Here is a 26,017-nt window from a genome sequence, read left to right as displayed (position 1 = left end):
CCTGTTCCAAGTCTTCTCCTTTTGTGGAGAATGGCTTTCAACGTAATTCCCAAAGCCAGTCCCAAAGCTTTAGAAATGGCTTTGTAATCCTTTCCAGACTGATAGATGTGAGGGACTGTTTCTCATCAGTCCTTGAGTTTCTTAAGACCGTGCCATGCTGTGTTTCTGTCATGTTTTGTTCAGATCCTTTAGCCTGCTTCACTTTGTCAGACAGGTGCTATTTAAGTGTTTTCTTGATTCAACAGGTAATCACACCTGGGTTTGGCTAGTGAAAGTGTCCTCGGGGGGGGGGAATAATCACTTTTTAACTTACGGCCAGTTATTTTTTCTTATAACCTTTCTTTAATTTAAAACTATTAGAATATCAACAAAACAAACACGGGAAAGGGAAAACATTCAAAATTTCAAATACAATGATCTGCAAAGCAAAAACAAAGTGTATTCGAAGTGGCAGTGGCTGTGTGTATATGTTTAAATATACAGGGAGTGCAGAATTATTAGGCAAATGAGTATTTTGTCCACATCATCCTCTTCATGCATGTTGTCTTACTCCAAGCTGTATAGGCTCGAAAGCCTACTACCAATTAAGCATATTAGGTGATGTGCATCTCTGTAATGAGAAGGGGTGTGGTCTAATGACATCAACACCCTATATCAGGTGTGCATAATTATTAGGCAACGTCCTTTCCTTTGGCAAAATGGGTCAAAAGAAGGACTTGACAGGCTCAGAAAAGTCAAAAATAGTGAGATATCTTGCAGAGGGATGCAGCAGTCTCAAAATTGCAAAGCTTCTGAAGCGTGATCATCGAACAATCAAGCGTTTCATTCAAAATAGTCAACAGGGTCGCAAGAAGCGTGTAGAAAAACCAAGGTGCAAAATAACTGCCCATGAACTGAGAAAAGTCAAGCGTGCAGCTGCCAAGATGCCACTTGCCACCAGTTTGGCCATATTTCAGAGCTGCAACATCACTGGAGTGCCCAAAAGCACAAGGTGTGCAATACTCAGAGACATGGCCAAAGTAAGAAGGGCTGAAAGACGACCACCACTGAACAAGACACACAAGCTGAAACGTCAAGACTGGGCCAAGAAATATCTCAAGACTGATTTTTCTAAGGTTTTATGGACTGATGAAATGAGAGTGAGTCTTGATGGGCCAGATGGATGGGCCCGTGGCTGGATTGGTAAAGGGCAGAGAGCTCCAGTCCGACTCAGACGCCAGCAAGGTGGAGGTGGAGTACTGGTTTGGGCTGGTATCATCAAAGATGAGCTTGTGGGGCCTTTTCGGGTTGAGGATGGAGTCAAGCTCAACTCCCAGTCCTACTGCCAGTTTCTGGAAGACACCTTCTTCAAGCAGTGGTACAGGAAGAAGTCTGCATCCTTCAAGAAAAACATGATTTTCATGCAGGACAATGCTCCATCACACGCGTCCAAGTACTCCACAGCGTGGCTGGCAAGAAAGGGTATAAAAGAAGAAAAACTAATGACATGGCCTCCTTGTTCACCTGATCTGAACCCCATTGAAAACCTGTGGTCCATCATCAAATGTGAGATTTACAAGGAGGGAAAACAGTACACCTCTCTGAACAGTGTCTGGGAGGCTGTGGTTGCTGCTGCACGCAATGTTGATGGTGAAGAGATCAAAACACTGACAGAATCCATGGATGGCAGGCTTTTGAGTGTCCTTGCAAAGAAAGGTGGCTATATTGGTCACTGATTTGTTTTTGTTTTGTTTTTGAATGTCAGAAATGTATATTTGTGAATGTGGAGATGTTATATTGGTTTCACTGGTAAAAATAAATAATTGAAATGGGTATATATTTGTTTTTTGTTAAGTTGCCTAATAATTATGCACAGTAATAGTCACCTGCACACACAGATATCCCCCTAAAATAGCTAAAACTAAAAACAAACTAAAACTACTTCCAAAAATATTCAGCTTTGATATTAATGAGTTTTTTGGGTTCATTGAGAACATGGTTGTTGTTCAATAATAAAATTATTCCTCAAAAATACAACTTGCCTAATAATTCTGCACTCCCTGTATACATATGCGCATATGTTTTGGATAGCTTTTTTTCCCTTGAAACCATTTAACTGATTAGGGTTATAGATAAATATATAAAATCATGAACTTTTTTCTGCAATTGTAAGTTATTGTGTGTGTATTGGTGCTGACTAAGAATTGTATTAAAATGGTCTGTATTCCTTAATTTTTATGCTGTACTAGCAGCACATCTGTCTTGGAAGCACCCTAACTTCAAGCAGTAGCTATCATACGACAACAGCAGCTGAACTTGAAACGATAACTAAATAATCGACCACAGCTTCATCCGTCATAGCCAGGCAAGGCGGGAGCAGCTGCGCTCAGAACCGGCAGCTTGCTACTGCTTGAGAGCTGCCTTCAAAAATAAGTAACGTGTCACACCATCTCTGCTTTATAGTGAACTGTTGTGGAATGCAAAAGTGGGGCTAAAAAATTTCTCTCTCTGACCTTTTTCTAGATTGTGTCTGAGTGTGATGACATAAAAGGGTATTTTGAGGACACAGGCATATATATAGTGTTGCATAATAAAACATTGTGTTATATAATGTAAGGTTATTGGAGGACAGCATATTTAAAAATGCTAAAGACCCCCACTTCTATCCACCAGCTGCAGTCTGTCGAGTGTGAACCTCCTTGAGGGAATTAATTCTTCCTGATTCACCATCAAAGACAGGGTAACTTTGCTGCTCTCCCGTGTTTCATCTTTCTATTCTCCTTCCCTTTTACTTATCAGTCATTTTTTTTCCTCAGAGACACACAAATGAGTCTGGTGTCATACTGCAGATACTGTATGTGCCAATGAGATGCATGTAAATCTACTGTATAAAAGTGTTTCTTGTGGAGTTTAGTATTAAAGGAACAGAGTGTGAGAGTGTGGCTCTCCTTTAAATCCAGGCAAGAAAGTGATTATCCAAAATGCTCAGTTATTCCTTTAAGGGTGTTTATGTGCTAGAAATGATGATTATTAGTTTTTGAGTAAGGAGGCAATCCACTTCAAACGCCAAAAATGAGCGCTCAGACGGCATTGTGCAGACCTGCTGGCTGTGCTTGAGGTTATCTGGCCCAGATGAGAAGTGAATCATTGCAAAGTTTAACCAAATTTAACTGTTTTTGTGGCAAAGAAAATGCAAATGTAAAAGAATGAATAAAATTAATGGAGGTTCCAGCAGTGCCTGAAATGCAAAGGCATATGCGCGTGTGGGTGTGTGAATATGTCTCTTTGCTAGCGCTTTTACCATTACCGTGTGCCAAGCTTGTGCTTCCAGGCGGGAGGACTGGTGATTACGCTGAATAGCATTCGCCTTGGTAAAGTCCAAGGTGTTATTACAGATCAAACAGCGAGTAAACAAACCATAATCACATTGTGATGGATTCCCGGAGCTCAGAACAATAACTGTAGCGAGGGATTTGCGGGGAATGACATAACATTGTTCTTCTTCTGAAAGCACACATTGTGGCAGACTTTGTTCCTCTATTGCAAACAAATTGGTCACCTGGTGGAAACTGGAATCTAAATAAGACCATGTATTGTATGTGTTAAAGTAAGTCTTGTGTATGCGCGTTCAGGGCTTCATAACATGGTTAAACCTCCATGCCTGTACGCAGAAAGTAATGGAGTACACCAATTTCAAAGCTAAATTAAACTGGCGTAAATTTTAATGTATGTATGTCAGCATATATTATCTGAGATGGGACACGCAAGCACAAAATTGCATTATGAACCCATCTCGTTCTCTGTCAAACGCAGATTTCCCCTGGGTGTTCTGTCATTTCCATGGCTGCCTGTGTCTGCAGTTCCCTTACTGTCAAAGAAAGGCCTGAGGTACTTGTTGTATCCTTTCATCAGCCTCTGGATGGTAGGAGGCAGAATCTCTCCTTCCTTCACTTCTGCGTTGAGCAACGAGCTCTCTAACAACCTGAGAACAAAGACAGACAGAGGGGGGGAGGGGGAAAAAAAAGCAGAAATAAGAGTTATTTTTCGTTTCTCTTCCCGTTGTGCATTTACCAGATGGATTCTTCTTTGGCGTTCACAGAGTCTGCAGGGTATCGATTGAGTTCCACAGCAAGTCTTACCAGCCATGCAGGGAGGGAGTAAAAGAAAGAAGATTTAAATGGAGAGTTGGAAGTTTAAAAAAAATGCAAGAAATGAATAAACAAACAAAAAATTCTTTAAATTGAATGGGTCAAGAAAATGTTAAACCAGCCATATCTGCTTTTCCATCCACCTACGAATTTGAAATTACTATTTGCTTTCATAGGTTGTTGTTTTTTTCCCTTTCTTTTTTTATGCTATCCTTAAACGCACAGTGAAGTGTGGGAAGATGATTATATTGCTGGCAATTGTGGCAGCAGGGATGGGGGATGCGGGGGGCACTCATTGCGCTTTCCCTAGTGGTATGTGTGTTTGTGTATAAATCAGGCTCTAAATACAGAACGCCTGCTCTGTAGAGAGAAAGCCCCAGGGCACGTGCAATGATGTAAGAGGGACTGAAGCAAGACAGATCAGACCATGTGCAGAGGCAGAAAACATTCATCTCCATGCCCTGGCAGCATTTCAGAGTTCCCTCTGTCACTTGTGCGCTGCGGTAGTCAAACGTGTGACAAGAAGCGATACAATAGTGAAGCAAAATGAGCTCCATTTCTTACACTATCAGCACATTCATGAGGCACTGTATTAAAAATACAGTGTAAATAAATCCTTATACCTTGGTATTCTTACTCTAAACAATTTAGTGAACTAGGATCAAAATGATCCGTGTTTGCAGTGAAACTGGTCCCATACTATTCAGACCCCTAAAAAGAAGTGTGCTTTTCCAGCAATATCTAACCCTTTTGGGCACAGTTTATGTGGTGTCTTTGTTTAAATCTTTGTTTAATCTTCTTTTGGTTGCTCACTTTAGAGGTGGCCACAGCGGATCATCTGCCCTGTCCCTTGCATCTCTTCTGTCAGTGCTCCGCATATCTTCTTTTACTGCATCCATGAACCTTTCAAAAGTAGCCCAGCTCCCGCTGATCCAGTGTGGACATTTCATTCTTAGACATATTTGACAAACATTTCACACCAGATGCCCATCTTGACACTACACTCCCAGCACCAGGTGTACTGTACACCACCTTGTAGCCCTCCTCTGATAAGGTTTGTGAATTGGTTTGAATATAAATCATCAAAACATCTCAAGATGTGTGTAACTTGTTTGCAGTGCAGCGCTACATGAAACCTACTATAGCTTAGTTTACTTGTAAGTAAGGCGTAAGGAGACTTAATCATTGTATTTCATGCGATAAGAGAATGAGATCTCTGTGAGACAGCACCATGAGTTAAAAGCCTTTATTATCATTTTAACTTGTTATCAAAGGGCAATTTAACACGGCTCATGCTAGCACACCAAATCTGCATTCAACACAAAAGTCCAGCCGCAGTTGATGTCAGTGTCATTTTTGCATGTATTCAGTCAGGCTAAATTGAAAATGGTATTTTGGCCAGATGAAAGCCTGTGGGGAATATGCAGACCTTAAGCAATTCATCCAATACTTCCATACACTCTGAACCATAATGATGAAAAGTCATGGAGGCAGTGGAGAGATTAATCCTCTTGTGGGCTTATTATCTGTATCCAATTTCTGGAAAACCATTAAATATTTGTTAAAACTTTTACATAAAACCACAACTGAAGGGCTGTTCAGTAGTGCCTCGTCTCTAAAGTTATTAGCCCCTGCTGCTAAAATGATGTGTTTACATACATTAACCAGGTGCAAGTAATAATGTGATTAACTGTTATCTCTTTTCTGCCTCAAATCCACCTCTTTAACAATTGTTCAAATAATAAAACAGCCATTTAAAACATTTACCGTGTTTGTTGTTTTCCACAACAAATATGGTCAATGTTTCATCTAAAAGTTGCATTAAGCAGGGTTTGTATCCACGAAAAAAACTTGAAGGTTTTAATTTATGAGAAATGCAAGAGGTTGAGTTTGTATAAACAGCATAATCCAGTATCTTTAACAGGGTACAATTAATTACAGGGAGGAAATTATAACAAGTCGGCTACCTTTGGTAGCTGATGTTAAGTGAAGGACAGAATCTGAGGTAATATGGTATATTTTATGTGAATGAATGAGAAATGCAATAAGTGGTAGCTTTAGGTTAATTGTGTTTTCCCTGTTGTATATACTGTGAACCACTAAAATGGTAAAAAAAAAAAAAAAAAATCAGTCTATGTACAAGTAATTCCAGTGAGGCAAAAGCTCAGACTCAGACTGCTCGAAACCACTCAATTTCTATCTGTTATTTCTCCTCTTGGCTGTCTTTGACATTATTGAGGGCTGATAGCCCTAATGTGGTTATCTCAGACACACAGCTCTGGCTGTGAGAGCGGAAGATCTTCTGTTTGCAAGGGGCAACCAATCAGGAGAATATTAACTTAAGGAAGGGTGAAAGAGGCTAAAATAGCTTGTTTCAGACAGAAGCTGAATTAAAGTGCTTCCTCAAGACCTAGTATAAGATAAATAAGGGTTACTTTGAACTGCAAATCATCCAAATCTTGACTTTGAGTTATTCAATGCAAGAATTATTAAAATATTAAAATATTAAGAAATATTTTTAGCAGGACCGTATCTATGTACAAATACAATAGCATGTGGTGGCAACCATGTGGCCACCACATGGTAGCCAAGCAGAATCAAGCCTGCTTCCATAGACAAAAGCCGGCTATGGCGACAAGATGGCAGTAATTTAAAGGAAGGCTCAAACAGGCAATGCAAGAAGATTATGGGACAGAATGCTAATTGATGTGTACAAGGAGAGATTGCTTCACTTGGGTTTAAATTGACATTTATTTTTAGATTTCACTGGAACGATCAGTGCTTGCCTTGCTTGACCTCAAAGAATTCCACTACACAAATTGCAAATAAATATAAAAATAAAAGTCAGGGTGTAATCATATGTACGGAAGAGGATTAGGGCCACTGGGGGAAAAAAACGTGGGCACGTCTTTTTTTTCTTCTTCTTCTTTTCCAGAATTCTGAGAAAAATGTCAGAATTCTGAGAAAATATAATTCTGATGAAATTAATCTCAGAAATCTAAGAAAAAATTATTCTGATGAAAAAAAATCAGAATTCTGAAATTAAAGTCAGAATTCTGACTTTTTTCTCAAAATTCTGAGATTAAAGTCAGAATTCTGAGAAAAAATAATTCTGTTGAAAAAGTCAGAATTCTGACTTTTTTCTCAGAATTCTGGAAAAGAAGAAAAAAAAAAGACGTTCCCACGTTTTTTTTTCAGTGGCCCTAATCCTCCTTCGTACATATGTCTAATCCATTCATTGTTTGTAGGAATAATTTAATCTGGACCAATGTCGTAGACCAACAGCACAGCTCATCACTGTCTCACAAAGATAGAGTAACTTACTATTTTGTGACAGTGTGTCCTGTCTCTGTGTCCAGATCCTTATCTAAAGAAACTGTTTGTCATCACCCTTTTCCCCTTTGAGAGAATAGTTTGTTTTTGTTTTTGTTTTTTTACTAGAGTCCACCTTATGGCTTAAGAGCAAGATGGTTTGCTACAACTGTTGTATAGCCAAGAAAAAGTCTTCCCCAGAAAACTTAGAACTTGCTTCACCTGACTGTGTCAAATCAGCTTAGACAGCGAGGTAACTCGCTCCCAGCACACTGTTGCTATGCTGCATAATGTCTCACTCTTGTGACGTGTACCCTGTTGTTTCAGCTTAAAACATCCTTGCATGAGAAAGCCACGTCACTGACAGTAGAGACAGCACTCTGCCTTTGGCATGCAGCATTATCAGTCTGTATCACCCAGTGTGTCCCTCGTTATCTTTACAAATGGCTTTTCATCTACTCAAGTGTGTCTGTGTGTGTTTGTTAAAGAAAATCTTTTAAAATTGTATTGTTTAAAAAATGCACCAAACACAAAAAATATAAGACTTCTAGTCCTTTATATTATATATTATACTGAGTCCCATAGCACTGCACTTACTGATAGTGACAGAGCTATCCAGCTTTGATGTTCGTCAGGGTTTTACAGTCTAAGAATGAAACGCAGCTTCTTTGACCAGAACGTGTGCTAAGAGCTCTCAGCTCCTTTCACTCCATCCATCTCTATAAATCCCCAGACTCTAACTTTTGGCTGTCTAAAACCTTCATCTGCAAGCGAGGATGAGACCTGAGGTCTCCAGCCTGCCAAACAGTCGCTATCCACTGAGCCCTGACAGTGGAAAAAAAACAAAGGTAGATCTTTAGAATGCTTCAGGAATGACCAAGGCCAGTAATGGTTACAAATGATCTTTGTGTTTTTATGTACAAGGCAGCATTATCATATAAACAGGAGCCTGTGTGTTGCAGTACCAACCACACACACAGATGCATGTGTGCACACACCAACAAACAAGCAAACATCGCTCATCATTATGTACTGTAGGGTTTCTCTCTCCCAAGATGAAAGCACAGTGTGTGGAATGCACATTTTCCCAGAACGCATGCTGACAGACCAAACACACCTGCCGACCGGGCTGTCTATCAAGAATAACAAGATGACATGTTGAATACCCAGAACTAAGAAGAGGAGGGTCTGCCATACTAAGTAGTAATTTTAAGCTTTGCTTTAATATATATGTATATACAGCGATATAAATTTAAAACAACATATTTTGCATATAAGTGTTGTGCATCCATTAGCCCATCTTTGGTGATCTGGCAAAGTAAAAAAAAAAAGTAGAGCTGCTACGTTAGCCCAGAAGCACCAACACTTAATATGTCACGGTGAACGTACCAGCAGAGCTTCTTCCATCAAGCTAAACACTTTCAGGTTTTATTTGAGGTGGCTGCACGTGTGGATCTGTTTTTCTGTCTATAGCCATTTTCTATGGTGGCCCTTTTGGCCATTTTGGAAAAAAAAACACACACACAAGTTGTTGTTTTTTTGGGCGGTTACATTTGTTTTGTTGGTTGAGTTTTAGGAGCCACATGTGTATCGCAGCTCTTCCCACTTTTCAGGACATTAACTGGTAGAGGTGCATGTAAGAGGGTAAATATCTAAGGCAGTGTGAGCTTAAACTTGCTACTGCTCCACTTCAAAGGCCAGGTGATGTCCAGTTGAGCTGAGCTGCATCACTGTAAAAATAGCAATATTCAGTTGCTATCAGTAAAAGTGTAGCTAGCAAGTGGCCTGTATCCTGCCTTCACTTAGGCACCTCCATTGCTTGGGCATCCAATGTAACCTTTTTCTGGCTATGTCCTACATTAGAAGAAAGAAAAAGTGGCTTACAATGTCCTGGCGTAATCATCTCTGTATTGTCCAGGGTATGCGGGGGTAAGCACCACACACCTCATGGTTTCTAATATGCACAGATTCAAAGTAATTTTCTTGTGCTATCTGGCCCTATCAATATCATGATAAACTGAATCCCGACTAGTCGAAATGTGCAATTTCAAAGTTGATACAAACTCCTTCATAAAAAGGTATTAAATTACTCAGCATAGTGAATAAATGTTAGAGCAAGAAAAGAATGGAGAATTTCAAAGAACACTGTTCGACGGAGAAGTGCTTTATGGAAAAGTAATGGACACTGACAGTGGTATCTAAAAGCAGGTTACCGCTTCAGCTGCTCACTCAGGGATGTCAACATGAGTATCAATACTGCATGTGAGCAGCTGATTTCTGAGGGCTTTATCTGTCATGACACACCTAGCGACGACATTATCAGCACCGACACATGACACTATGAATCTAAACAACACCTTCTAATGTGCTAATTGGCCAGTCACAAATGATCATGTCTTGCCTCTGTGAAGTTGGTGGAAAGGAAAGCGAGAGGAGGAAGCAATGTTCAGTCCGTCCTTGTTTGTCATGATCAAAATCTGCTGCTGTTCTCAGTAATGGGAGCAGCTTTGGTTTGCTTATTCTCTCAGTCGTATTTCTTTATTCCCCTCCTCATCTCTCTGCCTATCTCCCTCTCACAGCATTAAGAAATCTGACTGAGTCACACCATGAAGAACACAATTAACCTACATATTGCAACCACAATATGACCTTCTAATGTTTCAAAAAAAAAAAAAAAAAATCAAGTTCCAAACAGAAAATTGCTTTCAAAATGTGTCGCCTCCTTAAACTAACTGCTGGTCAGATATCAAGTGAAAGTAACGACAAAGTGAGCATGACATTTTCATGGCATTTCTGTGGGAAAAAGCAAAAACTGGAAACTGTGCTTATATAGTATTAAAAGGGTTTTTATGATTATTCAGTGATATTATTGTGACATTATTATTCAGTGAAAAACCATTTGAGAAATTACTACAATACTGCCAATAGGAGTGGCAAAATCTACAGTTTGGTACATCCTGACAAAGAAAAAAGAAAGCACTGGTGAACTGAGCAATGCACAAAGACCTGGACGTCCACGGAAGACAACAGTGTTGGATTAATCACAGAATCGTTTTCATGGTGAAGAGAAACCCCTTCACAACATGTAACCAAGTAAACAACCCTCTCCAGTAGGATGGGCGTATCGATATCCAAGTCTACAAGAAGACATAATGACAGTAAATATAGAGTGTTGACTGCAAGGTCCAAGCCACCCATAAGCCTCAAGAACAGAAAGGCTAGATTGGACTTCACTAAAAAACATCAAAAACAAGCCTGCAAAGCTCTTGAACAACATTCTTTGGACAGACGAAACCAAGCTCAACCTCTAGCCGAATGATGCGACACAGGACAGAAGGAGCCGAATGAATTCTGAGGTGTTCAAAGACATACTGGTGGTGTTTCAAAATACAGATGCACAATGGCCCAAAACATACAGCCAAAGCAACCCAGGAGTTTACTAAAGCAAAGAAGTAGAATATCTTTGAACGGCCAAGCCAGACACCTGATCTTAACCCAATTGAGCATTTCAGCTGCCGAAGACTAAACTTTGGACAGAAGCAGCAAAGGCCTGGCAGAGCATTAAAAAGGAGGAAACCCAGCATCTGGTGATATCCATGAGTTCAAAACAGGCTGTCATTAGCAGCAAAAGGGTTTTCAACCAAGTATTAGAAATGAACCTTTTAATTTCCGTTATTTAATTTATCCACTTACTTTTGAGCCCCTTAAATGAAGACATTGTGTTTAAAAATGCTTTAGTTCCTTAGTTTTATGCAATTATTTTGTTCAACCCCCTGAATTAAGTTGAAAGTCTGCACTTCATCTGCATGTGAGTTGTGTCATTTAAAATTAATTGTGGTAATGTAGAGAACAAAATTAGAAAAAAGCTGTCGCTGTCCCAATGTTTATGGACCTAACTGTATCTTTATGACTTAAGCAAGTCAGTGCATCACCAGAGGCCAGCGAGTTTCTTCTGGGCAGAGACCTCCGATTGTTGTGCTTTATGTCTGCTGGAGTCACAATTCCAGTTTCAGGGTTATGGCTCCTAATGCTCCTACTACCACTGAGTCCACTTTGGACTTTACCTTCCACATCTGCTCCAGTCCCTAATACTTCTCTATTATCTCATGCACCTTCTTCCTGATGTTACTATCCACTGAGATTGTATAGATTGCATAGATTACATCTATCACAACTACTGTCTTCTGCTCTTTGCAACCACTATGTCTGGTTGGTTGGCCAGCAGCTCCTTATCTGTCTGGAACTCAGACCTAACCTTTAGCCCTGTTGTTCTCAACCACCTTTGGGGGCGTCTTCTATCAGAACTTGGGGACATGTTGTTCATATGGGGCACAAATTAGTGTTCATGCTCCCAGCTTGCATGTTACATCCAGCTACAATGTGTCTCCGGTCCTGTTAGCTGTGGTAGATTTCTGCCTTTATGGATCCGGTGCTTATAGGGCCTGTTTTTGCACTGTTATGTTCAGAGCCTCTTTACTGTCCTTTAAAATGGTCTTTCCTACCAGTAGGATTGCTTGGTGTCAGCCAATTCCTCTATTTGTCAATGATACATCCCATGCCGGCTTGGTTGTCCATAATAGTGTCTCCTGCTCCTCATCACTCATCTATCTTCATCGCCTGAGGCATTCTTGGAGCAGCTTATCTCAGAGGGCCTCTTCCTGATGTATTCACGGATGCTTCATGTTTCATCGTGGATTGTGGCACTGACAATCCTCACCCTCCCTGTATCTGTAGCTCATAGACCCTCAGTTCTTAGTTTTGAAAGTTCCTTGAAGGACATTCAATGCTCTTCTTTGAATGTTGGCTTACTTTTGATCTGCTCTCTGTCAAGATGATCCCACACTACCTCAACAATGTTGAGGCCCGGGCTCTGGGGAGGCCAATCCATGACTGATAGTGTGTGTGTGTGTGTGTGTGTGTGTGTGTGTGTGTGTGTGTGTGTGTGTGTGTGTGTGTGTGTGTGTGTGTGTGTGTGTGTGTGTGTGTGTGTGTGTGTTTTTCTGTCCAGGTACGCTTTTACTGCGCTGTCAGTGTGTTTCAGAATATCGTCACCTGCCTCCAACCACATATTGTCCAGATAGTATTGTATCGTGGTTAAAAATGTGACACTACTTCTATGCGTTCATAATTCCATCAATTTTTACAAGATAACCAACACCAGTGGCTAAAATGTTACCCTAAATCATGACAGAGCCACTACTGTATCTTACAGATTGCTGCAGCTTGGCATTGGCAATTCATTTCAGGGAACGCCCACCCCGCCTACCTATCCACTTGCAGTCGTTACAGTAAACGTTGGACTTGCTTAGTGTTAATACTATACCACCCAAAATGTCCTCAAGATAGCTGGTTAATTCATTTTTAGTAGGTTCCTGATTTGTTCCTGTTGCCACCACCATGACATATTTTCTTATTAATGTGTGCCAGTGGTATGGATTCAGTAATGCATGGATAGCAGGGTGGTTTGGAATGAGGGCCTCTTCCACCCTGTGGGTGATTTCATCTTTTCAGATCCTGTTTCATGAGTGAGCCTCCCCACAGTTCTCCCCACCTATCCTCTTTCTCTTCTTCCCCATCTCTGCGGCACACAAGGCATCAGTCCAGGCAGTACTTGCACATTTCACAACAGATTAATTCAGTTGAACATAACCCCTGCAGAGAGCTGAGTAACATACACTGTGGACCCCCCTCTCATTCTTTTTTTTCCCATCCTCCCACCCACTCCGCAGTATGCTCAACTCAAAAACACGCGTCTCACTCTTATTTCATTGATTCATGCCCTTCCTTGTTCCCCAGACTCCCTCAGTTGGCATCGTTTCTGCTGCCGAAATCCCTAAGGCCATCGGTGTGCCACATCGCTCAGGCCTCACAAAGAAGAACAACATGTGTGTTCTGTACTTGCAGAGGGAGCAATTGGATTCTTCATTCCTCATTTATCTACAAATCGGCTGCGCTAAGTGGGATTTGACGAGGCGAGGATGCAGCTCCATTGAAATGATTTCTTTAATACATTTTCATGGGACGACTTTATCCATTTGTCATTCAGTACCACAGACTCAATGTCATGTTACTACGTAGTTTCTTTTCTCGTACTATTAATCAAGCCAATACTACAAAGCATTTCATCACACTTGGTGATTAAAAGCTTGAAAAAACATGGCAGAATGTCGCCACTGATGGATTGCTTCAAATCTTTCGGCACATAGAAAAAGCAGGTCCTCAACTGACCTTCAGGGTCAGAGAATTAAACATATTCATATTCAAATGACAGCTAATGGCATTTGCGCCTTAATTCATAGCACCAGACTAAATCGGAAAACCATAAAAACTGGTTCAAATTCTCTACATAAAGAGCTGACAGTAGGCTCTGAGTGAAAAGAGGCATCCATTGTCTTCTGACATGCTGCTGGGGGAAACAGGTAAAACATGTGGCATTATCCGAATCCTCAAGGTGTGCTCGCAATGTTAGACTCACGCTGGATGCTACGCCTGTCGAGCTGCATTAAGTGTCTTTTCTTCTTTTGCAGAGAATATTCATTTTTTTGCACTGTGAAATGGGATTTGAGGAAAGTAGCTGCTGCTTTCATATACAGAGATTATTCCCTCGCTCATCAGGGACTTTCTGGGCCTCCTCAGACCCTTCAGCCACTACAGACTTGGAGATGCAGAGGCAGGCAATGAGGCACGAAGAAGAAAAAAAAGCCCTCCTGAGTTCATGTCGCAGCCTTGTGTGGATAAAAGCAGCTGTTTCTGTCTTTCATGCTATCCTAGGCAGCTCCCTAAGCCTCTCCACATGGGAGCATAGAAGAACTCCCTGGTGCCGAATGCAGAACACTTACTGTCTTCATAAGCCTACTGAAGTCATATGAATCTCAGAAAAAAATGTGACATCAGAAACACGTGACTTTATTTAAGTGCATGACTTATGTATGTATACTCTTTTTACTGCCTTAAATAGTTTTGTAGCCTCAAACCTTAAAAACAGGAAACCTATGAAACAATCTAGTTTACAAGTTTCGTATTAACTACTGGAAGAAAAAACAACATTTCTATGATACATTTGGTCAGTTTTTTGGCTTTATATTCTTCACAGCTCTGCTATCTGCTCATCATCATGTCATCATGTGACCTTATCCCACAGCCTGTCCTGGAAGACGCCCTAGTATATCCTTGTGTTTTCTTCTTCCCAGTGTGATTATGGTCCCGTTAGTCTTGTCCTAGCTCTGCCCATCTTGTACACCATAATCAGTCCACTGAGCTGCTCAGCTTACCCACTCATCTGCGAGGGGTATATGTGCCCAGATCCTCCATCTACTCTCTGCCAGATTTTAGCTTAAACCACAGTGGTAACAAACTCAAGGCATATATTGCTTCTATTGATTTTCCAGTCCTAGTGTTAGTTATTTCTAACCTCTCTCTCATGCTCCAGGATCCTCACCTGCCTCTGTGGTGTTTCCATGCCCACCTGCAAACCACTTTAAGCTTCCACAGCCTGAAGTGGTTTTTTTTTTTTTTACCTCACTCCTCACCCACACCAACTCCAGCCTCTATAACCCTCCTTATTTCTGTTACTACTGGATTCTCCAACTTTGCCTTCAGCCTCTCCCCTAATCATGAATTGCAATGACTAAAGACCAGGGTGTGCCAGAACGATACAAAACTGTCTTCCAGCATTAATTAAATCTGATTGCTATTAAAAAAAAATCAAGCAAGTTAATTTTTCTTGGTATTGCTTCCAGGTGCTGTCATCCCACATTCCCAATTTTACCCTTGAAGTATCCTTTTATTTTTCTTTTGATTCTGCATGCGGAATCAATATAGTTGTGGTACTTCAGCAACTAGCTAGCTGGATTTTCTGGTCGAAAAAAAATGTTACTGTGCAATAACTCACGTAGATGGAAAAAGAGAAGGGAGAGAAATAGTTTTCCAAAACTATTCCAAAACAGTCTAGTTAGAATGATTACTTTGCATCTTTGTTGTTAAGTTTACAGTAATGCATGGTGCTGCACTGGTGCAGAGCATGGTTTCCAGGCTCACTGTTAAGTTAGATTATGAATCACAGACATCTAGAGCTCTAAGTAATTTTTTTGCAGCCCTTTGCTGCACTGCTACGTTCCACCACCTACAAAATCCCATTTTAACCCCTCTTAACAATCCTTTCTTTGTGTCTAGCATTTGGATCCAACGTGTAGCACATTTTTAATTCCAAAAGATAATTCCTTTGCTCATTCAATTATATTAATCAGGTTTTTGAAAACCTGGGGTGCTGTATAAGTTGTCAAAAAAAGACAACAAAAAACAATGTAATGACTTGTAAATCACTTTATCACTCTGTTTCATTGAACAATTTAAGAACTACATCAAAATATAAAATAAAAAAAAGAAATTCAATTTATTTGTTTATTTTATATTTTAACGTGTTAATTTGAATAATTTGGTGACTGCATTATCTTTGGTACATAATATAATTTAAATAAGATCATCAAAAAATGACTAATTCCATCTGTTGTCATTTATGCTTTGCAGCATCTGCCTGTTCTGGGACGTCAACACACATATGTGAAAGCATAAGGCACAGAGCAGAGAGACCTCAGGCAGAACAAAGCCGGCATTAGTGAAAACAGATTTAGCAGTAATTACCTCAAAAATAAAAGGAAAAAGAGGAGTCTGGGTGCAGGTGGGTTGGAAAGCAGCTTGCAGATGTGCAGCTGTGGGCTGGGTAAATTGCAGCACCCTATATAAGATTTGTCAAATGATGCTGATATAGTCTGGCACAGTGATCAGCTGAGCTGTTATGAAAACTTAAATTAAGAGGATGTAGAAAAACTGTTCTGTGTTCTAACCAGTCAATATTTCAAATTTTACCTGAAGAAATTTGCTTCACACTGCAGCCTGAAAATCTGACAGCTATCTCTTATAGACTGTGGATTCTCGAACACCACAAAAAAAATTGCAACTGGAGAAAAAGCTAAATATTTAGCTAATTATTTTATTATTTATTATTTTTATTATTTATTAATTATTATATTAGCTAAATATTTTTGAATATTTCTGCTTTCAATGTAACAAACTCATTCCTGTACTAAACATGCAAGCGTATAATCCAATTTGTCATTAATCACTAATTGGCACATCATAAAACCAAGAGATGATAAGGTAGACCCTGAACTATTAAACAGCTAAAATTCTGAAGCAAAGATGCTTTCAAAACTGCAGCTAAAGGTCTCCTCAATTCCTATATTCATGAGAGTGCTGTTAAAAGAAATACTGATGCAACACAGTGGCAAACATAGTCCTGTCCTAACATTTTTTAACATGTTCAAAGTCAGGATTTAAAATATATATATATATATATATAAAGAAGCTCTTATTTTCAACAATAGACGTGTCATGTCAGACTTTTCCATATCACCTTTGAATGCCCTCTGACATATTTAAATTCAGAATTTAATTGCTTACAGCACCACCACTGTCAAAAATGATCCAGTATTTAATCAGTGGATTTTTTTTCCTACTTCTAACGTACAAGCTGTGGCCTAGAAGGAATGTATCACCCATATTTTATTACCGATAGCAAAGTTTTTCCCTAAAGGGGTAATTACCTGCATGGCTATTTAAATAGTAAACTAAAAAATTTGAATGAAGTGGACTTCAGTCTTCATTTGAATTTTTTGAGTAATTAAACAGCCTGATGTGACTCAAATCTACCAAGCTTTAGGGAACGCTGATGCTTTGCTGTTAGTCTCATGTTCATAAGTCCAACCTGAACATTTTCTGCATAGCGAAATAACCAGTTTTGGTCAAGTTACTTGAAAATAGTAATTAGTTACTAATTACTGATTACTTCTCCAAGAACGTAATCCAATTACTTTGCTGATTACTTACTTTCAGTATTAATTAGTTACTTTATTACCTAGTTACTTTTTAAAAACATGATACACCATAGCTGAATACATTATAAAGCAATAGACCTTTCAGCCCAATTCTATTTTTCTGCATAATCCATCATATGAAATTGAATCAAATGAAAAAGTATCTTCTTAAAAATTGTTTTATATGTTATGCATGTAAGTTATATGCAACATTCAAGTCCTGTCGCTCTTAAGTCTATTTTCACCTGTTTAGCAGGAGTGGGCCCGTCGGAGGTTTGACTGGTGGAATTGGATGTGGTAGCCACAGCAGTCATGTCAGTGGGGGCGATCCAAGATAGTGGTATTTATACTGATTGATGCAAATACTAACACTGTCTTCTAAGATGAAGCTATAGAATGTCACTATCTTTAAGAAGTCCTTAGGCCCCGGCATTCAATAGATCACTCTACCGCCTACCCAAATGTTATTGCAGACTGAGCACATACATTCCAATTTCTGTTTAATCAGTTTTCTGTTATGAATTCTGGGATAGGTTGGGCCAGGAAGGATACACCCGGCCCATCCTTCAAATCTGGGGAAAAGAAGGAAGCATTTGGAGGAGTCTTCTACTATGTCCCAATTCATAGGCCGCATCCTTTGGCCTACGTAGGCCTTAGCTGTCTAGGTGGACTGGGTCCTTCAAAGACTGAGAAGGCTGGAAGTGCGAGGCTGTGAAACTGGACAGTCTAACCTTCAGATTTGCGTCTCCAGCTGTCTCGATGGAGTTTAATAAACTCAGCCGTCTGCTCCTCACTTGCTAATGTATAACACAACATTGGAGTAAATTATCTACCATCACACACGTTTATTCAGCTGTGTGAAAAGTATAACTTTAATCTCAGGCAAACCAGGAACTCAGGAACAAATAAAACACTGAAAAAAGACAAACAATAACTTTTTTAAGTTATCTAAGTGACTTACATAATTTCCCCTAGGGATCAATAAAGTATTCTGATTCTGATTATATATCATGTTTAACCTGAGTAAAACTATGTGCCGGGAGTTTGCTGTTCTCGCCGGTTCTAGTGAGCCTCAACCTCCCGTTAGCTATCAGGCTGGTGGGTAAAAGATCTCTCCGAAAACGTGGGCGATCGTGGCTCAAGAGTTGGGAGTTTGCCCTGTGATTGGAAGGTTTCCGGTTAGAGCCCCGGCTTGGACAGTCTCGGTCATTGTGTCCTTGGGCAAGACACTTCACCTGCTGCCTACTGGTGGTGGTCAGAGGGCCCGGTGGCGCCAGTGTCCGGCAGCCTCGCCTCTGTCAGTGCGCCCCAGGGCGGCTGTGACTACAATGTAGCTTGCCATCACCAGTGTGTGAATGTGTGTGTGAATGGGTGGATGGGTGGATGACTGGATGTGTAAAGCGCTTTGGAGTCCTTAGGGACTAGTAAAGCACTATACAAATACAGGCCATTTATCTCTCCGAAAACACCAGAGCACTTTTGCAAATATGTGATGTCTTCATAAACCAAGCAGATATTTGAAGTTTACAGAGCTATATTCTCACCTAAAAATATCTTAAAAGTTTATTTCGTTATCCAGAAAGAGTAATAAGAGTGATATTGAAACTAAGTAGCTGCCGTGATTGTGGGAAACTGGAATTGACGTCGAATTTTGGGACAGGTTGGGCCACGAAGGATACACCTGACCCATTTGAATTCTTCAAATTCTGGGAAATGAAGGATGCATTTGGAGCAGTCTTCAAATTGGGACAACCTTCATCGTGTCACTGTCAGGTAATCGGACTATAAATGCGGCCTCTGAAAGATGCGCCCCCTGAATTTGGACACAGCTACGATACCGAAAACTGCTTCCTTTTTTTTCTTTGGCGTCTAACGGCAGCTGGCGTCCTTGTAGATGCATTGCTGCCATCTTCTGTTTCACTCCGTTATTACACTCTCAAATCCTATTCGAAATCCTACTTATTGCTGCATCTTTCAGGATCTTACAAAGCTTCAAACAACGCGTCGACTATTAAATTAGCCATCGATAATTTCGATAGTTGACGAAATTGGGACTAGTTGACTAATCGTGGCAGCCCTACTGCAGACCAGCTTGAAGAACATAAAAGACAAAAGGAAATGGTGGAGTCTCAGGTATTTAACATCCACTCACCAACTAGAGTGACTCTCCACCATTTGGTTTTAGAATTGAAGAAGCTTCTCAGATGAGTGATAAAATTTCTTCAAGAAACTTAAAGAAGTCCTGATGCTTTCTTTCCAAGCTCCTTAGACTACCATGACTTGGATGATTAAGAACCTACACAGACAACTTCAGAGGTCCTGTGTTCATGTTCTGATTGGTCAGAACCATACTAGCAACATAGTGACTCACCAGAAGTGCTTTGTCTGCTCAATGAAACTGTGGGATTGACACCATTTTCTTTCCCTCTTGGATTGTCACTGTGTTAGAATACAAGAATATAAATTTCTGGATTTCTAACCAAGAGACAGCACAACAGACTGAAACCAAGCTGAGCTTCCTGTTTTTCACAACTTGGTTAATGAACTAGTTGTTCTAAAGCACTTTTCAAAGAACTTTATACTAAAAGCCTTTTTCACCCATTCACACAAGCACATTTGTGTATATCTAAGTGCTTTCTATCTTACACTGTATCAAGAGCAACTCAGGGTTCACCATCTTGCTCAATACAGACCAAGAACCTTCCAGTTAGTTGACAACCTGCTCTACCTTCTGAATGACAGGTGCCTTGCTTGACGTATGCAAGGAAAAAGAGCAAGGGAAATACTTTCCAGTTCTGCACAACAGCTTAGCAAATATTTATGTATGTGAACATAGTTTTGATAGGTTTACTATGAAAGAAAGTAAACCTGGAACATCTTTACCTGTGCTTTTATTATCCCTTCATAGTAGGCAGGAAGAAGCCATTGTGCAGCATATGCACACAGAGGATTAGTGTTTACTTGGTATGCTTATGACTTGAGGATGAGTCAAATGATTGCAGGTTCGAAATTAAATATGATGCATCAAGTCTTTCTGATTTCTGTATTTACCGATTTGGAAGAGCATTCTGTGAACATACTGTTTGAAATGTCAACTAGATGGGAGAAGGCACTTTAAAGTCTGTTTTGAACTTACATTAGAAAACCAAATATGCAGTCTTGTCTTTTTGATTTCATCTATTAACAATCTGTTGAAGGGAAGAGTTTCATATGCTTCTACATATTTTTTAGTTTCCCTACTGAGAAAAAGATTAATAGGTTTCTCTAAGAAATCAGCAGGTAACAACATCAAGAAACATAAAGTACGTGCAAATAGAGTACTTTTTGCATCACAATGTACTGTTATAAGTTTTAAAAGCCAGCTGAACTAACTTTGAATTGAACTAAACGCAATTTCATAAAGGTGTTTTTAAAACTACTAGCCATGAAGACAAATGACATTCTTCCAAAAGGCTGAACTGCGAGCAGAATGTGAAATGTAATGATGTGAAATCTTTGCTGCTGCTAAGAGGCTAAATTAAATTGGATCAAATGGACTGAAATGTGTTGCTGACAGAAATTTTAGGCACCATCCTGCCAAGACTGCATTCAGCGAGTTGGATTTTCATTATGGGAACTAATCACAGATACATTTTCTCCCTCCATGGGTAGTCTTTAATTATTCTCTGAAAATTTTCTTGGACATTTCAGAGTTACGCCATTACTGAGTTTAAAAAAGAAAAAAGAAAAAAGGTGGGAAATTACACCATCCTGAAAAATCCTATCACCAGTATAATTAGTTGTGTTTTCTTTTTAACACCAGATGAAAGAGAGTAATAAGCATGCTAATGAATTCCTACCAAAAGTGTCAGCTTATATAAGTCAGGGGGAGTCATGCAAATTTATAAGATATTATTAGTGGTTTTGCAGTAAAACAGTAACATCACTGTACAGTTAACAATGCACAAACTAGGGATAGAGAAGTCTAGTTCATATTTTTATCCAGTCTCATAGAAGGGCAAATAATTAATCTAATGTAAGAATGTATGTTCAGATCAATCAATCAATCATTCTCTGATAGGAGTTTCTGTTTGTGTGTAGGGCATCAAAACTATGAAAGAATAAACCACAAGTAAAAGTATATTTAGTATATTAAGTTTTTGATTGTATTTCAGAGCAAAACGTTACTCATATCAAGACAAAAAGAAAAATAATTGAAGCTCTATCACACATAGCTATTTAAATCTCCCCCATCACAATGGCTAACTCTCAAATTAAAAGCTGCTTAAAAGTCAAGCTGCGAACAGGGGTTGTGTAAGTATGGCAGGGGATGCTGGACAGGCTTTTTGCACCCAAGCATATGGTGAGGGCTCACCGGAAGTGTGGCAGAGGCCAAACTAGTTCATGCATTTATTACTTCCAGATTGGACTACTGCAATTCATTATTATCAGGATGTCCAAAAAACTTGCTGAAAAGCCTTCAGTTAATCCAAAATGCTGCAGCAAGAGTCCTGACAGGGACTAGAAAGAGAGAGCATATTTCTCCTGTTTTGGCTTCCCTTCATTGGCGTCCTGTTAAGTCCAGAATTGAATTCAAAATCCTGCTCCTCACATACAAGGTCTTAAATAATCAGGCCCCATCTTATCTTAATGACCTTGTAGTACCATATCACCCTATTAGAGCACTTCGCTCTCGCTCTGCAGAACTACTTGTTGTTCCTAGGGTATTTAAAAGTAGAAAGAGAGGGAGAGCCTTCAGTTTTCAGGCCCCTCTTCTGTGGAACCAGCTTCCAGTTTGGATTCGGGAGACAGACGCTATCTCTACTTTCAAGATTAGGCTTAAAACTTTCCTTTTTGCTAAAGCATATAGTTAGGGCTGGACCAGGTGACCCTGAATTCTCCCTTAGTTATGCTGCAATAGATGTAGGCTGCCGGGGATTCTCCTTTCCAGTCACCTTTCTCACTCACTATGTTTTAATAGACCTCTCTCCATTGAATCACACTTGTTATTAATCTCTGTCTCTCTTCCACAGCATGTCTTTATCCTGTCTTCCTTCTCTCACCCCAACCGGTCGCAGCAGGTGGCCCCGCCCCTCCCTGAGCCTGGTTCTTCTGGAGGTTTCTTCCTGTTAAAAGGGAGTTTTTCCTTCCCACTGTTACCAAAGTGCTTGCTCATAGGGGGTCATGTGATTGTTGGGTTTTTCTCTGTATCTACTGTACAATATAAAGCACCTTGAGGTGACTTTTGTCGTGATTTGGCGCTATATAAATAAAATTGAATTGAATTGAACGTCTGTGAGAACATGCAGAACTTCGAAAGAATACAATAGAGGCTGGTGACATCAAATTCGAATGGACAATGTTCCACATCTCCATCCTTGAGGCAGCTGAACCAAGCTGTGGCTCCAAGGTGGTTGGTGCCTGTCATGGTGATGATTCCCAAAACACTGAGTGGACATCCGAGGTAAAGGGATCCATCGTGCTGAACAGTTATACTGGGCTTGGTTAGCCTGTAGGACTCCAGAGATGACCAGATACTGCCAGGCCAGGAGTGTTGCTCTGGTAGTTGCTGCAGCAAAAAAGTAGGGTGTAGGAGGAGTTTGGGGAGGCCATGGAGCAAAACTTTCAGTCAACCTCAGCGTCAGCAATGCTGCAGATTCTGTACTAACTTGCTGTGGTGAAAAGCAAAGCTGCCAGTTTACGGATCAGTCTGTACCCACCTCAGCTATGGTCATAAACTCTGGGTAATGATTGAATAATGAAAGTGCAGTTAAAATCGGCAGAAATGAGTTTACTCTTCCACATTGAAAGGGGCCAGTTGAGATGGCTTGGACATACGATTCCTCCAAGGTGCCTCCTGGGAAAGTTGCTCCATGCATGTCCTATTGGGGAGGAGAGATTGCGTCTGTTGCCTGGCCTGAGAACCAACTTATTTCCAACTTACTATAACCATAAAATGAATTAGTATGGGATTTGCTGAGGATTCATGCAGGATGGGGCAGAGAGCCATAGCACCACTGTTGAGCCAGACTTCAAACATACATTGTATGCTAAATGTTAACAGTATTAACACTAACAATATAATTATTAGGGGAAGAAGGGAGGCAAAGGCATCCTAGAAATCAATATCACAGTGACCCTGTCAAGATCTCTACGCTGGTAAAAAACAAACAAACAAATAAACAAATAAACAAAAAGAAGCTCAACAAATTTTGATAAAAAACTGAACAATACCATTTATGTTAGTTTCTAGAGAGCAGCAACAATATTAAGGATTCTAAATGCACTCAAAGACCCTGCAGATCATTCATTAAAACACCCAGAAAAAAATGAATATTCAACCCTGTGCTGGCTATTCCACCGCACGCTGGAGCAGTTTCTTTTCCATCAAGGGCAGCTCACCTTCTGCAGTTCAGAAAATATAGCCGCTGTATTTCTCTCACTAAATTATTTTAAGATTTATTTATAATTGATTTTTGTTGTGAGCATAAACCAATTGCAATTTGTTTCAAAGCTAAATAATAATAATTACAGTGAATAACAAAGAGTGGCATTCATTTGCGGTCACATTTCTAAAGACTTTTTGAAGGCAAAAGGATTGTTTTCGCTTTAATATCGTCCTCTGCCAACACCCAAGGGAAATATCTGGCTCTTAAGCAGCTAAATGCTCTATTATGTACAGTAGTTCGATGCTAACTTTGTGTGTTCGGTGATTAGTGCTAGGCAGTTATTACACAGTTCGTTTTAGATATTTCGGCTAATGAAAATTGTTTGTGAAATTAGGATATAAGAATATGCTGAAAAACTAGAAAGTCCCCACTAATACTGCAAAAATTCAGTGGAAGCTGCAGACTGACTTTATAATTCATTTTTAAACATCACATTCAAATCTTTTTCTTTTTTTTTTTTATTGTTCATTTTGGACTGCTTTCTCAGGAGCATAAAACCAAAAAAGTAAAGTCCCTATCTATAGCTGACAGTTCCTGGGTGTTTTCTCACAGTCGTTAAAGACATATTGCCCTGTGTCATTATTTACTTAACAAAATCTAAGGCAGAATGCAAAAGCAGCACGTGAATCCCAACCGGTATCATGTAGACCCACTTTAATCAACAATAACTTTGAAGTAGATCAGAGTAATTATTTTCTGTATGATTATCAGTCTCTCACAGGAATTTTGGCCCACTCATTCATTCACTGATATTGGCTGGCATTTGTTATGCACAGCTCTTCTAGGGCCCCCAACATTTCAAGTGCACTGAAGTTTGAACTTCGTATGGGTCATTTTTCATTTTAAGTGGTTCTGTTGTAGATTTGCTGCTGTGCTTAGGATCACTGTCCTGCTGCATCACCCAGCTTTGTCCCAAGCTGTTGGAGAGATGGCCTCACATTAAAATACTTTGGGATACAAAGGAGTTGATCGTCGACTCAGCAAAGTGACCAGGCCCTGTTGCTGCAAAACAAGCCGAAATCATCACCCTTCCACCACCGTGTTTGACAATTGGTATTAGGTGTTTGTAATGCTATGCTCTATATGGTTAGATGTGGTGCTATGCATTATGGCCAAACATCTCCACTGCAGTCTCATCTGTCCAAAGGAAATTGTTCCAGATGTCTTAGAGTTTGTGCAGATGCAACTGGCCAAACCTAAGTGGTGCTGCCATGTTCTTTTTAGAGAGAAGAGGCCATTCCAAACAAGCCATACTTGTTCAGTTTTTCTCACTGGTGTTCACATTTGCTGATGATCAGTTAATCAACTATATCTGACCATCAGGCGATCTCTTGCCTTCCTAATTCACATGGAGGCAGCAACACTGTGGTAAATACTGAGTGTACTCTGTGTCTGCATTTTAGCTTTCACAAAATATGCAACACTAGTTTAAAGGGTGGTTTTTAAAGTATTTATTACATTAATATTTACTCAATATTTATTTGATTTTTTTTAGTGTTGCTGGTGAATAATTGATTATTTTGTTATATTTTATGAGTAATGTGTTCTTCTGCCAGCTTGTAAAAACCCAGAAAAATCTTTTGAAGCTCCTCGTCTTGAACCTTCTGAGCCCTCAAATGATTCAATTACATTGCTACTTCTCAATGTTATCCTAGGATCATCAGAAAATAAGACCTATAAACCTATTTTGTATGAGACACCCACCAAAGCATTCAATTTTCAAAAGGCTTTTAAAAAGGAGGAGAAATTTTGTTGGTGAGGGAGATCCAAAGAAAACCTCTGTGATCTTCAGTTTCAAGCTGTTGTGCGATGGGATAAGCTATCAGCTAGAGTACTATCCCTCTCAAGGCTTCTTTGTTAAATCGTCTTTTACCAACTGCTAAGATTTTAAGTGCTCAAAGGAAGGCAAAAATGAGATCTGTGATGATTAAAACGAATGACTGCAAATCTGACTGCAGAACATTGTCATGGTAATAAGCATGTTATCTGTAGCGCCAGCTTTGTAGTAGTCTGTAATGTGAGATGGACCCTAGAGGACCTTTAGAGGCGCTTAGGCAAAGATACTTCTTTAAATTCCCTGCTTAGAAATTGAATCACTTATCTGAATTCACAAGAAATAGACAAAAAATGGTTGCTGGAATGGTAGCTTAAAGGTTTTAAGCCATAAGTTGGTGGGTTGATATAACGTGCACTAAAATATGGGATGCTGAATTTTACATTTTATGCGATAGACTCTTGGAAAATGCAGTAACTTTTCAACTTTTAGAAACTTTAGATA

General features: G+C 39.8%; 1 protein-coding gene across 2 annotated transcripts in view; it reads right to left on the bottom strand.

Moving 5' to 3' along the window:
* Nucleotides 1–26,017, bottom strand: part of LOC113034802 (gamma-aminobutyric acid receptor subunit pi) — an 84,146-nt gene that overhangs the window by 23,539 nt on the left and 34,590 nt on the right. For both annotated transcript variants that reach the window (XM_026189856.2, XM_026189855.2), the window contains one exon: nucleotides 3,849–3,961. In XM_026189856.2, the coding sequence (XP_026045641.1) occupies nucleotides 3,849–3,961 (113 nt within the window). The remainder of the gene's footprint in view (nucleotides 1–3,848; nucleotides 3,962–26,017) is intronic.

The sequence above is a fragment of the Astatotilapia calliptera genome, chromosome 13 (genome assembly GCF_964374335.1).
Source record: "Astatotilapia calliptera chromosome 13, fAstCal68.1, whole genome shotgun sequence".
Lineage (NCBI taxonomy): Eukaryota > Metazoa > Chordata > Actinopteri > Cichliformes > Cichlidae > Astatotilapia > Astatotilapia calliptera.
The sequence above is the reverse complement of the archived record's forward strand: the minus strand, read 5'-3'. Positions and strand labels throughout refer to the sequence as shown.